At 38.8% G+C, this 14,264-nt stretch overlaps 1 protein-coding gene across 3 annotated transcripts in view; it reads right to left on the bottom strand.

The window, feature by feature from the left end:
- Positions 1 to 14,264, bottom strand: part of DPY19L1 (dpy-19 like C-mannosyltransferase 1) — a 97,895-nt gene that overhangs the window by 54,036 nt on the left and 29,595 nt on the right. For all 3 annotated transcript variants that reach the window (XM_047849285.1, XM_047849284.1, XM_047849283.1), the window contains exon 7: positions 2,185 to 2,242. In XM_047849285.1, the coding sequence (XP_047705241.1) occupies positions 2,185 to 2,242 (58 nt within the window). The remainder of the gene's footprint in view (positions 1 to 2,184; positions 2,243 to 14,264) is intronic.

The following is a 14,264-nucleotide window of genomic DNA, read 5'->3' on the forward strand; positions in this document are numbered from 1 at the left end:
AAAATTCAGAAAAAAAATAGCGTCTGACAATCACAGTCTGAAAACCAAAATAAATACTAAATTATAATATAAACAGTTTTAGTTACTTAAGTTCTCACCCTCACTTTACCCCAAACTGCAGTTTATTCTACGAAATTTCAATGTTTTTACTCAGAATGGTCACGTTTCTACTCCAAAGCTAAGTTACTGATTAAGTACAATTATCTACTTGACTATTTCAGTATAACTGCAATTCTAATTCTTGTCACATTTAGTTGACCCTTTCCCAAGTAGAAAGGGATGTCTAAACATGTTTAAACACACCAAATAGCCAAAAAGTATCAAAGGGAAAGTCTATCAACCCGAAAAATGAACAGAATAGTCCAAATTTCATTGGTATAAACTGAAAAGCTTTGTAAGGAATGATGTTCATGCTATGTGAGCATCAAAATCGTGTAAGAAAAACATAAGATCGGGAATTGACCACATCTAATTTAGACCGAGGGTAACACAATAGACCTTTCTGCTTAACAGACCATCGTCTTTAAAACTGCACCTTGGCTTCAAATTTTTCTATAATCTCTTTCCTCCAACATCTCATAGTGAACACTCAGCGCTCCCTTCCTCCACTGTTAAGTAGTTACTTCCTAGTTCTTAGGTCATTCTCCCAGGATCTATGCTTCCACATGTCTCATGGTCCGTACTATTACACTGAGTGGGATCCACAGTCAAAAAGAGGCAAAAAAACCCCAAATGGTTTTTTTTCTTGCTCAAAAGTCAGACAAACCATGCTGCAATGATTTATCTCAAATGCTCTAATCTCTAAGGCTGCTCTGGCTTTAAATTTCTGTGATTCTAAATATTAAGCCTATGTTAGTTAACATAACAATAAAAAAAAAGTTCAACCTTGACTCTACAGCTACATTTTAGTATAATTAGGGTTTTTTAACGTGTGCATATTCAAATACTGTAGACACTGAGTTTATAAATGCATAAAAGGATTAAGTTACTTCACACAAAACAAGCTGAATTTTTTTTCCTTTCCCTCATACAAAATTTACCATGAAAGAAAACCAGATAGAGATCTATTAATAGAAATTCATTTACAACTACAATTCATTTAGTGGAAGGATTTCACTGGCATCCTGAATTTATATTAGAATTTAATCTAAACTAAGTTGTTAATAATAATACAAGGTAATAGTTACATAATAGTTACTATGTGCCAAACATTGTTCTAGATGCTTTACACTCATGAATTCATTTCATCTCCCCAATAATCTCATGAGATGAGTAACATCATTACACCCATTTACAAAAAGGAAACTAAGGCAGGTGAGACATATGACTTGCTCAGGTCACAAAGCCCCTAAACATCAGAGCCAGGATTTGAACACAGGTAGCCTGGAGACAGAGTCTATACTTTTTTATAATAGGGTTCTCTTTAGAAAACCCTTGGATATGTGCAAATTTACAGGAATAATATTTGCAAAGGAGACTTAAAAATGCATCCAAGTTTAACACAGATGCATTAAAACAGAAACATACTATATAGCTCCAACAACACAAAGTTATCCCCTGGGGCACCTGGGTGGCTCAGCTGGTTAAGCATCCGACCCATCTGACTCCTGATTTCACCTCAGATCATGGTCTCCCAGTTCGTGAGATGGAGCCCCGCGTCAGGCTCTGCGTTGACAGCACAGAGCCTGCCTGGGATTCTCTCGATCTCTCGCTCTCTCTGCCCCTCCCTTGCTTGGGCTCTTTCTCGCTCTATCAAAATAAATAAACAAACTTAAAAAAAAAAAGTTACCCCCACACAAGGAAGTTAACTACATCCATGGCTGGCTTATTTCTATTATCACTACATGTGAACTTCTGCACTTTTAAATTATATAAAGAATTGATGCAGACCCATCTTGCTTCAAATCACTAAGAGATATATGGCACAAAAGATATAATATTCACAAAAAGTTAACTTAAAATAAATGCTAGTATAAAATTTGTATTAAAATAAGATCAAGCATTTAAAGAATGCTACTATAGACTAAATTTAAGGAAATTAAATTTTAAAAAGAAACCTGTACTTCCATCAGCAAAATCTCCTAAATTTTTTAAAAAATATTTGATTGACTACCTAAAGAAGAAACTTGTATTTCTGGAAGTGCAATCTTCTAAAAATTCTGAAAATATTTGTTGACTACGTACCTCTCCATGATTGAAAAAGAAGCACAGCACTGTAACCAGGCCTCCTAATCGGCTGCCGCTGGAAAAGAAGGTAAGAAAACATAACTCAAATAACCGAAATTCAGGTCAAGCCTAATGAAACCATGAAATAATATAATATGATAAACTTCTAGTACTACACAAATTTTAGCCACACTAGAACTCACTCTACTGTGCTTATTTACAAAATAGTTTATTCCCTTTACCGTAACATTAGTCAAAATTAGTTTCATTTTTAAAAAGTCATTTTCCATCTTCCAAATGTACCAAAAAAACCCCAAACTGACAGGGAATAAAAAGTTGTGAATAGTCGCATTCCTGGGCATAAAACAAGCTGATATTTTTTTTTTTTTTCACTCTTTCGTACCATATATTTATTTGTGTCCTCCAGCAGTTCTCAAACTATTTTTCTGAAGACACAGGATAATAGATTAAGGAAAGAGGAGGAGAGAAGTACAGAAAAAGGTTTAGTGGTCATTAAGGTAGAAAACACCATATGGTCTCCTACTCTTGGAAATTCAGAAAGCATGCCAGCCCATTAAAGATTTTTTTTTTTTAATTTTTTTTTTAACGTTTATTTATTTTTGGGACAGAGAGAGACAGAGCATGAACGGGGGAGGGGCAGAGAGAGAGGGAGACACAGAATCGGAAACAGGCTCCAGGCTCTGAGCCATCAGCCCAGAGCCTGACGCGGGGCTCGAACTCCCGGACCGCGAGATCGTGACCTGGCTGAAGTTGGACACTTAACCGACTGCGCCACCCAGGCGCCCCAGCCCATTAAAGATTTGATTAATTCATTATTTCCCAAACCCCATCCCAAGCTTTCCTATAGAACATGCTTGGCAAACATCAGTTTACAGATGAAGTTTTTACCTTTCATCTGTTTTCAAAAATTTATAAAAGAACACGAAAATCAAAATACAGCCATCAGGCTTCTAACTCTAGCTAAGAAGTCACAATGCCATAGTTTGGCAGTTGAAACAATGAAATCTTCATTTGCTTAGGTAAGAGTAATACATGTCCCCCCACTCTCCTCCCATCCTGGACAGAAGCATCTGGACAGGGGATAAAAAGGCTGTTCTAGGTTTGCTGCCTTTCTTTCATCTTTACTCTTGAGGTCTTCTACTCTCTTTAGCTCATGTTGTTTTCTCATTATTGTGCCCAAATAGCCTTCCTTCTTTCTATCTACCCAACAAGTACATGTATAACACAGACAAGTCAGGAAGGTAAGGAAGAATCAGACACAGGTATCCTAGGCCATGATACTTACTCTTGGAGATGAATGAATAAGGAAACAGAGGAGATACACGAGATGGCGGAGACAATCCAAGGAACGAGCACACACACCCTCCACATCCCCCCCAGAAGGAGACAGGAAGGGCTGGCCTCCCCAGCATAGGTGGCTAATCAGCCTTGGTACGAGAGGAAGGTTAAGTTTGTATGCTCAGAGCAGCACGTAGTTTCTGGCGTTGCCATTTTCCCTACAGAGTCTTGAGCCCCTCACTTGCTGCTCTAGAGAAGAAGTGGCAGTGCTAAAAGTCTGAAGAAAGAGGCTTGTCTGAAATACCACATGCATTTAAGAATGGAGCTAACGAGGGGAAACAGATGGACTGTTAAGCCATCTTAAGGGATCATCGGACACTGAACACCACACATTTATAGGACACTAATGGAAGAACTGTGTAATTTTTCTCCACCAACTACCAACCTGGACTAGCACAAATGACCTATAAAGGGGCAAAGAAAGAGCATACTGGCCAGAAAATGGCTGAAGTGAAGAATCACAGAAATAAGAGGGACAAACAAAGGAGCCAGAAAGTAGTACAGGCCAGGAAGCAAAAGCCAGCATTCTCCCCTTGGAGGCCCAGCACGTCTTCTTAAAAAGACCAGCAAACAGGCCAACCCCAAATTTCATTGAAAGTCATGAGACTTTAGAAAATGTAAGCTAGAGTTACGGGTTTAAATAAATAAATGTTAATATTTTGAACTCATTCCACCAGAGCAGAAAGTGCAAAGATCTATATAGTTTAAAAATTGGTCTCCTCCCTGCCACCCTTCTCCAAATCCTATTCACCTAAGATAAATAATAACATCTGTGTGTGTCCATTCTCCCAAATCTTTTTCTATACCCATACAAATATATATTTTAATTTGATCATACTACTAACACCTCTCTGAAACTTGTTCCTTTGCCAAACAGTCTATTATGAAGATGATTCCTAATCAATACATGTAACTCAAGACGTTCTTATTAACGGACGTCAAATATTACATAGTACAAATGTATTACGATTTGTTCTGTCTTTTCGCTATTATCGGACATACTAATATTGTTTAAATTTCTTACTGTAATAAAAACACGTTAAAAAGATGCCTGGGTGGCTGAGTGGGTTGAGCGTCCGACTCATGATTTCAGCTCAAGTCATAATTCCAGGGTCATGGGATCAAGCTCCATGCTCAGCACAGAGCCTGCTTAGATTTTCTCTCTTTCTTTCTTTTCTTTCTTTCTTTCTTTCTTTCTTTCTTTCTTTCTTTCTTTCTCTCTCTCTCTCTCTCTCTCTCTCTCTCTCTCTCTCTCTCTCTCTCATCTGCCCCTGTCCCCCACTCACACTCTTTCTAAAATAAAAAAATTAATTAATTAAAAACACATTAAAATAAATATCCTTGTACATGCATATACTGGTGCTTTCACTTCTATAGGACAGACCTTACTGCGAGACTGCCAAGTCAAAGAATGAACTTTCCAGAAAACACCATACCAGTCCACATACACCCCCACCACAGCATGTGAGGGGTCTGCTTCTCCATAACACAGAACCTGATGTGCCCAGACCCTTTTGTATTTTCCCCATTGGATAGGTGGTAACTTTTTTCTCACTGTTATTTGTACTTCCTTCCTGCTTATACAGAGCATCATTTTAATGGGTTTTGGAGACAATATGCATTTCTCTTCCGTGAATTGCCTGTTTACATTCTTGTCTGTTTTTCTATTGGATTGTCTGTTTCCCTATTCAAAGATTAAGGGTATCAATTTTTTGACTGTCATATGTATGACTAAGTCTTTTAATAATTTATGGTGTATTCTGCCAGAAAGTAATATAAAAGTTTACGCAGTTAATTTTATGTAGTTAAATGTCAATATTTTCCTTTATTTCTTCTGCATTTCCTGTCTTATCTGTGAAGATCTTTCCTACCTCAAAATGATACAGTGTTCTAAAATATCTTCCAGTATCATTGTAATTTACATTTAAATCTTTCATCCACAGAAATGTAAGTGTAAAGCCCTAATTTTGTTCTTTTTGACACAGATAGCCAATTATGCCAACACCATTTATCAAATAAACATTCCTTTTTCCAGTGTAATGAAATTCAGCCTTTATCTACTTTAATTTCTTACAATATTAGAATCTGTTATTTCCAGCCAATTGACTTAATTCTGTATTTTCTATATCACACTGTTTTTATTCCTGTAGCATTATGGTAATTTTATTTTATTTTTAAGTTTATTTATTGATTTCAAGAAAGACAGAGAAAGTGAGCAGGGGAGGGGAAGAGAGAAAGGGAGAGAGAGAAACCCAAGCAGGCTCTGCACTGTCAGCTCAGAGCCCGAAACGGGGCTCAAACTCTCTCAAACGTGAGATCATGACCTGAGCCGAAACCAAGAATCCGACACTTAACCAAATGAGCCATCCAGGCACCCCACATTATGGTAATTTTAACATATGATAAGGAAAGTTCCCCACCCTCAAGTACTCTTATTTTTTAACATTTTTTAAGGTAATTCTAACCAATGCCCTTCCCATGCACAAAAAAGTGTCGGGTTTCTGATCAGAATGTCATTAAATTTAGAGATAATGTTGGAAGAACTGCCATTTATGTGATGTAAGTCTGCCCATTCAGCTGGAGATTATGTCTCTCTCCATTTATTCAATTCTATTCCTTTAAATAAAACTTTTATGGACAAGCAGCACGGCAGTCAGATAACTAGAGTTAAAACTTCTAGAAATACAGGGATATAACAACATCTGATCATAGTAAAGTATTTTAGCACTTTCAGATTTTGGTAGATCATATAAGCTGAAGAAAACATACTAACAATTTGAATGAGATAATCAATAAGCTCAATTTTATGAATATATATAGTACTTTAATTATACAGAGAACATGCATTATTTTTTTATGTCCCTGGAGCACCTGGCTAGAAAGACACCTCATTATCTGATTATAATCCAAACCAACCTAAAACACAAAAGAGACTCAAAACAACACCACCAACTTGGGAAATTAATGTAAAATTCCCTTTTAAAAATACCCTGAACAGAAAAAGAATCAAAACTGAAATTTTATGAATTGAATTTTTTTTTTTTAATTTTTTTTTTCAACGTTTATTTATTTTTGGGACAGAGAGAGACAGAGCATGAATGGGGGAGGGGCAGAGAGAGAGGGAGACACAGAATCAGAAACAGGCTCCAGGCTCTGAGCCATCAGCCCAGAGCCTGACGCAGGGCTCGAACTCGCCGACCGCGAGATCGTGACCTGGCTGAAGCCGGACGCTTAACCGACTGCGCCACCCAGGCGCCCCTTGAATTGAATTTTTTTAATGGCAGAGTAAAGACAAGGACAGGGATGTGGAGGACAAGAACAGAAGGATCACAAGTCCGATTTTATCTTGCAACCAAAACTCATGATGAGGTCTGCTCAAGAAGTCTTCCACCCTTACTCAATTGCCATACGACCTGTGGGGCTCCGGAACTGGACATTTTCCCAAAGGCAGAAGCGGTGTGACAAAACTCCCCTTTCAGCAAATTACCACAAAGTAGGTTATGGCCCAACCTCTTCCATGAACACAAACAGCTATGCTTAACTAACCAGGGGGGCAGATTTTCCCCTACACTTTCATGTCCTGTATAGTTGGAAGGGAGAACAAAATTTGCTTACCTACAAGGAATATCTGAGTTACAATCGTTTTGAAATGATGTGACTTGCAACAAATCTAAAATAGTGTCTCCAGCATTAACTCCCTCCCCTATGATCCGTACAAACGACCACATAGGTCATTTTAGTTTTCTAAACAGAAAAGATATAATAATCAGAAAACTTAAGACTGACTTTTTTTTTCCTCATTATAGTTGATCAGTTGATATTTCAGCATTCCCTAGTGGTTTAAAAAAAAAAAAAAAAGCTTCTTCTGCAATATTACCACCAACTATCAGAAAATTCTGAAGCTTCTATTGTGTAAGTTTTATAATATTCTAAGTTTGCTAAACATTTACCATATTTACTCATTCACCTCTTCAGCCTCAATTTCATTGGATGTAATATGAGGGGTAAGAATGTGAAAGATCTTAAAAATACTTTTCAGTTCTGACATTTAATAACTTATAATTCTCTTCTCACATCTTTAAGTGACATGAATTCAAACCAATCATCATGTTTTGTGGGCTTCATTAATCACTGGTGTTTGTACCTCCATTTACCAAAAAATGGTAAAACATACAAAGTTCAACACTCAATGAGAAAAAGAAAAACTAATCAGTTAATTCAAAATGTTATTAACTAACTCTTGAAGTTAAGTAACTCTTGTATAAATGCTTAAGAAAGAGAAAATGAGAGAATAATGTAGAAACAACTGAATTAAGAGAATTTCAGTCTCAAGTTAGAGACGTAAGACTTAGGCACCTTGCTAGCCAGATGAAGAAACACCTGGCAGGCCCACTGAGCACCTTCCCCTAAACTTACATGTGGATTCTTTGGCTCCTCTGGGGCATTAGGAAAGCCACAGAAAGTAAAGGTAAGGAACAAGAATGATAATCGGGAAGGCTAGGAAAAGTCTCAGCTTAGCCCTCCCAGTCTATTAGAGGCAATTAATTAATGCCTTTAATTTAACTCTTTGTCTGCCAGGGCCAAAAACATAATCTTTTATCTACTAGATTGTGAACTTCCCCAATCATCATGGTGGCTGCCATAGTGCCTAACACACAGCCTGAGCGTTGTCTATGGCAGAATCAAAAGGTATCTGAGGAGTAAATAAAAACATGAAGACAATCCACTTAAAAGGCGGCTGGCATTCTTTTCTTTCAGGGGAGGGAAGGGAGCACTTTCAAACACCCCACACCTCATGCTACTGCTGTCCTTGGTCACTGGCCTAGATGCAGACTCCTGCTCATCATCAGTGTCATGTGTTCAGTGGAACCTCTACTGTGACCCACCACACCACTTGACTCCCCACCCCGACCTTTCACTGCACCCTTCAGAACCTCCATTCCATGGTAAACAACTTCCTCCATGGCACCCTCAGTCTCTACCCAGATGGTTCCCTCTCCTGTCTTGAAACCTCACCCTCCTCTGAGAAGAAGTTTCCCCTCCCCACACTACCATGCTCCTGAATGGCTCAAGGCCCGGGGGCGAGGCCAGTAGCTTCCTCTGTTGCTACTTTCAGACACCACCCTGGAACCTTCCTGAAAGCCTGCCCCTCTGAGCTCATTTCTCTCACTTCCCTTCTCACAACGGTTCTCTCCCAACACTCCAGCTTGTTCCCCATAATCCACAGCTATTCTCCTTCATCACAGGCACACCTAGAGTCTTAACTCACAGGAGGCAGGGTTCCGGGTTCCCTGTGCCTCTTTTCCCTTCCTCTCTTACACTGGGGTGGCTTTTTGAGGAGAACTTTTTAACGACCTTTTTTAATGAACTTCTCTACATTTAATGTCTGCTGCTCTGTATCACTGTGGCCACTCTAATCTGTCTCTGATCTCTTCCTTCTCTTCTTGAATATTTACCTTTCTCTGTTTCTACTTTATCCTCCATTGCTTCTCAGCTCTTGTCAGAAAATCCTGGCCATTCTTTTGTAGACATAGCTAGTCATCAGAAAATGCCTTTTCTTCCACAAGAGAAACCAACCAGTCACAGAGCATAATGCATTCATCATCTCATTTTCTGCTCTACTCTATTATTTTCTTTGGTCACTACAGGTTCATGCTTCTTTGATACCAGAAAGAATTTTTGACTACTTTATTTCTAAAGGTATTCCAGAAGCCCTGAAAGCATGGAAGATTAGTCTATATCCAAGTCTTCCTTTTAATTTTGCTTAACATCCCCCCTTTCTATCCTGAATAATGATAGTGAAGAGTCATAGTTAATATAACCAGTTTTTCTAGTCTCTTCTCATGATCCAATCCAAGCTATTGATGAAGTGACTTAATGTCCTTTTAGGTTCTGTGGCAGAATAGAGTAGCTTTTCATATCAATTCTTTATTATAGATCAATATACTACTCCCCCTACCACTACCTGTTTCAAGGCAAAGTTGGGCTTCTTATTCTTTATGCCAATTTTGCTTTGCTTCCATCGTTTTATTTGACATTTTTCTGTTGTTCATGCTTCATTAAAAAATCAAGCATTATTGTTTATGCAGGCTGGATTTTTGACTAAAATATGTCTTAAATAAGCTATGAATTGCACCAGCTCGAATTTCTTCAGCTCCATGTTCTTGTTGTGGAGGGGGGTTTTTTTTGTTTGTTTTTTGCTTTTTTATTTTTATTTTTTGGAATGTTCTATTAACTTGGCCTGCTAGCACATCTTTAGTCATTTGGTCTAACAGTTGTATATGAATATTTAAAAGATAAGTATTTCTCTTCAGTACACATAAATTGATGAAAGTTATTGGTTGAAAATATTGGCATCTTTTCTCAAAAACCTGTCCCTTTTTAGGTCACTATCTCAGCAAATGACACTTCAAACCAACAAAGTTTGCTACCCAAGTCTGACCCCTAGGAAAGACCCATGGCTTTCCTGTTACTCTGTTTCCTCAGAGTTACCTCTGAAAGTGCTAGAAACGTATTTCTTCAGTAAACAAATAATCTTAAGATGGGAATCTGAAGAGGAAAAGCTTCAAATGAATCCACTGAAAAAATACTTCCTAAATTGGTAAAATGCTAATAAAGCTTATATGCTAGATAAGAATATATCATTTTGGGGGCGTCTGGGTGGTGCAGTCGGTTAAGCGTCCGACTTCAGCCAGGTCACGATCTCGCGGTCCGTGAGTTCGAGCCCCGCGTCAGGCTCTGGGCTGATGGCTCAGAGCCTGGAGCCTGTTTCTGATTCTGTGTCTCCCTCTCTCTCTGCCCCTCCCCCGTTCATGCTCTGTCTCTCTCTGTCCCAAAAATAAATAAAAACGTTGAAGAAAAAAAAAATTAAAAAAAAAGAATATATCATTTTTGTGCCTTTTGCAAATAGCAATCAAGAGCTAAGTTTTTCTTCCCCCAATAATTTATTTATTCACTTCATTCAATTAAAAACTATTTTCTGAAAGCAAATTTTCTTCTAGGTGCCCTGCAAGCATTATCTTATTGTATCTTCTGTCTCACACAGAAGACAGTGTCTCCTAATTCATTTCGGTGTTTTCCCCCCTACCCAGTCACTTCTTAAAAATTCTCCTATAATCTTTCATTCCAATTAACTTGATGAAACACTTTACCTCCCTATCACAACCCTGAAAAACCTTTGTTACATTATATTTTCTTTTACATCTAAAGGCAAACCAAAGAACTGGCAGTCACTCTAAGTTCTTCCCACGTCATTTATTCAAATTATATAAAAACTCAATGTTAACAGGTTCCACCCACGATATGGAGCTTCCATACTGCTTTTGTGTCCTCCTGTCTCAACCATGACAGCCTAGGATAGCCAGACAGCTAACGACAACCTCTAACATGGTAGGTGAAGACAAAAGATTAAAAAAAAGCAAACCAGAAAATACCAAAGTTGTTTAGGGAAGAAAAAAATCATTAGTATCCACCGAGAGAAAGATATTGAATCCATGAAACAAAAATAAAATACTACTTTTTTTTTTTTTAATTTTCTTTTTCAACATTTATTTATTTATTTTTGGGACAGAGAGAGACAGAGCATGAACGGGGGAGGGGCAGAGAGAGAGGGAGACACAGAATCAGAAACAGGCTCCAGGCTCTGAGCCATCAGCCCAGAGCCCGACGCGGGGCTCGAACTCACGGACCGCGAGATCGTGACCTGGCTGAAGTCGGACGCTTAACCGACTGCGCCACCCAGGCGCCCCTAAAATACTACTTTTTAAAAAAGGAACATTCACAGAACAAATGAAAATTTCTTGAAAATTAAAAACAAGATAACAGAAATGAAAAAGTGAGAAGAGTTGGAAAAATAAAGTGGACAAAGTATTCTAGAATGTAGAATAGCAATGATATTAAAAATAGGAAAATATATGAAAATTAGAAGATCAGGAAATGCAATACTCAAATAACAGAAGTTTTAAAACAGAAAACAGAAGGAATGATGTAAGTGAAGAAATAATCCAAGAAAATTACCCTGAAATCAAGGGCACAAACTGCAACACTGAAACAACCCATCACACGTACAAGATAATAAAGGGGAACAGATCTACAGCAAGACAGATTGTGAAATCTGAGAACCACGGTGACAAAGAAAAAATTCTACAATCATTCAGAAGGAAAGACAGGGGAGAAAAGGTCACATACAAAAATTTAGGAATCTGAATAACATAGACTTGAACAGCACCATGTGAACCAAGACAACAATAGTGTGATGCCTTCAAAATTCTGAAGGAAAATGATTTCCAATCTGGAGTTCAATACTGGCTAAAACTATCAATCAAATATAAGGACAAAATAGATACATTTTCAAATATGCAAAACCTTACCTCCCATCTAGTCACTAGAAGATGTACCAGAGTGAAAAAATAAACCAAGAAAGAAGAATACATAGGATATGGCACAAGAGATCCCATTATAAGAGAGCAATGAAGGAACACTGGGTGGTGAAGGAAAACGCCAAGATGACAGATGGACACCAAACCATAGAAAGCAGTCAGTACAGAACCAAGTACTGACTCATGCCAAGATTCTTTTTTCTTTTTAATGTTTGTTTATTTTTGAGAGAGAAAGAATGCAAGTTGGGGAAGGGTGGAGAGAGGAGGACAGAGGATCTGAAACCAGCTCCACACTGAAGGCAGTAAGCCCGATGTGGGGCTTGAACTCATGAACCGCAACACAACCTGAGCTTAAGTTGGATGCACAATCCACGGAGCCACCCAGGTGCCCTTCGTGTTTTATTTAACTTGAGATTAATACCCAGGTGAGCCTAGATCAGATTGTTGTCCATATTTTGTCTTGGCTTCCACATGCCTTACTACTGGCATCAGCTAAAGACGCTCATTTCACCTACAGAAATTGTTCTGTTTTGGTATATCCTTGAGAGCCAGGATGCAGTGATGAATTTGGAAACGGGACAGCTCTTCCCCTGACAATATTTCGGCTGGACATTCAGACCAGGCCCATTCTTCCAGATGCCCCTTTGTCCTCATGACCTTGCCCACAGATGCCCTACAGAGTTGGGCTCCTGGTTAAAAACCCATAGATAATTTCTAAGGCCCAACCACAGACAATTACAAAGGCTTACCTGACAGGCCTCAGTGAGACAGCTACCCTCCCCCCACATACCTGGTGCATGGCAGTCTCTGAGGACTCAGGATGTCCTGGCCAGTCATGGCCTTCACATCTTTGCATTCCTACCCCCAGCTGCCTTCATTCCTAGGTCTCTTTATCTGAGACTTTGGGCAGAAGTCCTCTTCAGATGCCTCTGCCAAGGGCTCCTTATAGAGGGATGAGAGGGGGAGCTCTGAAGATACTTTCCCCCAGTCTGACTCAGTACCCAGTACTTTTCCATTCCTAGCCATCTCCCCTTTGCCCTTCCCCCACCTACCTCAGGGTCCATAAAACTGCTGTAGCCTTTTGTTCAGGGCTTCCTCAACAGTGAGATGACCCCCATGTCTACACTGGTCCCCCACTTCTCAACCAGTGTACTGTTCCATGGGGGGAAGTGGGTCAGGGATAGTCTGTGTTTTCTCCAGTTTTAGACTCATGCTACATTATCACAGTAAGTGACAGAAGGCTTAACTCTTGTTTCTGGCTTGTTGCTTTAATGGATGACTCCAATACTTGACAGCTCAGCTCCCTCTCCTAGCTCAGCTGAGCTCCTAACAGTCCCTGAAGGTTCCCTCAGAGAACCCTCCTTCCTGCAGAATGGAAACTTGCACATACCAAGTCTTATGAAACTGGCCTCCAGACACTGTTAGTCTGTAGCTGAAACATGTCAGGGTATCTTATGAAATAGATAACTGTAATCATGAATTAACAAAACAGCTTTTAGAAAATAACAACATATGTTTTATTAAAAACAAAAACAAAAACAGAACACTGAGAATTCCAGAAAAAGAGATACATCATGAATAGGTTGTATTGACAAAACGTCTTACTTCATCTCAAGTCAGAGCTTGGCAGCCCAGCCCCATTTCACCATTTGGCTGTGTTTTCTGCTTCTACTTCCATTTTTTGTGTGTGTGTGTGTGTGAAATGGATTGACTTATCTGACTTCAGAAAACTTATATCTGTACTATTTAAAAAGAAATATACTTCTGTAGTAAAAATGTCATACTCAATCTGCCTGTAAATTTATATAATACAATTTATAAAAAGATTCTAACCACAGTTATAGATATCCTCCTCTTTATTCTTAACCCACATGTTAAGAAGTCTGCAGCTTTATCCCACTTTATAAAGTTAGAAGGTTGACAGAACTAACCACCAAGAAAGAAAACAATAAGAACTACCTAGCAATTTAAGACCTCTAAAAATACTCATGTTAAGAACATTCTAAAATACGATGAAAAAAACTGATAGAAAAGACGTGACTGAAGACTCTCTTCAACACAATATAAACCAGGATCACCACTGGACTCTAATTTACACATCTGCCCTCAGGGCACAGTGCAATAGTCAAGGCTCCCTAGAAGGGGCTCTGTTAATGTACAAGAACTAGATATTCATTTGGGGCTGGAAAGAAATGAGTTTAGGATGCATTTGGCTCAAGCTAAAGTGATTACTCAGGTAGGGTTAAAAAAATGCCTGCAAACAGAGCAAAGGGAGAAGGAGAGAAGTGAAAACGTGTGGCACTACTGCAGGTCTATATCCAAGCCCAGGTGCATAAGGCAGACCACCCTCAGGGTCCAAGA

The sequence above is a fragment of the Prionailurus viverrinus genome, chromosome A2 (assembly GCF_022837055.1).
Source record: "Prionailurus viverrinus isolate Anna chromosome A2, UM_Priviv_1.0, whole genome shotgun sequence".
NCBI lineage: Eukaryota > Metazoa > Chordata > Mammalia > Carnivora > Felidae > Prionailurus > Prionailurus viverrinus.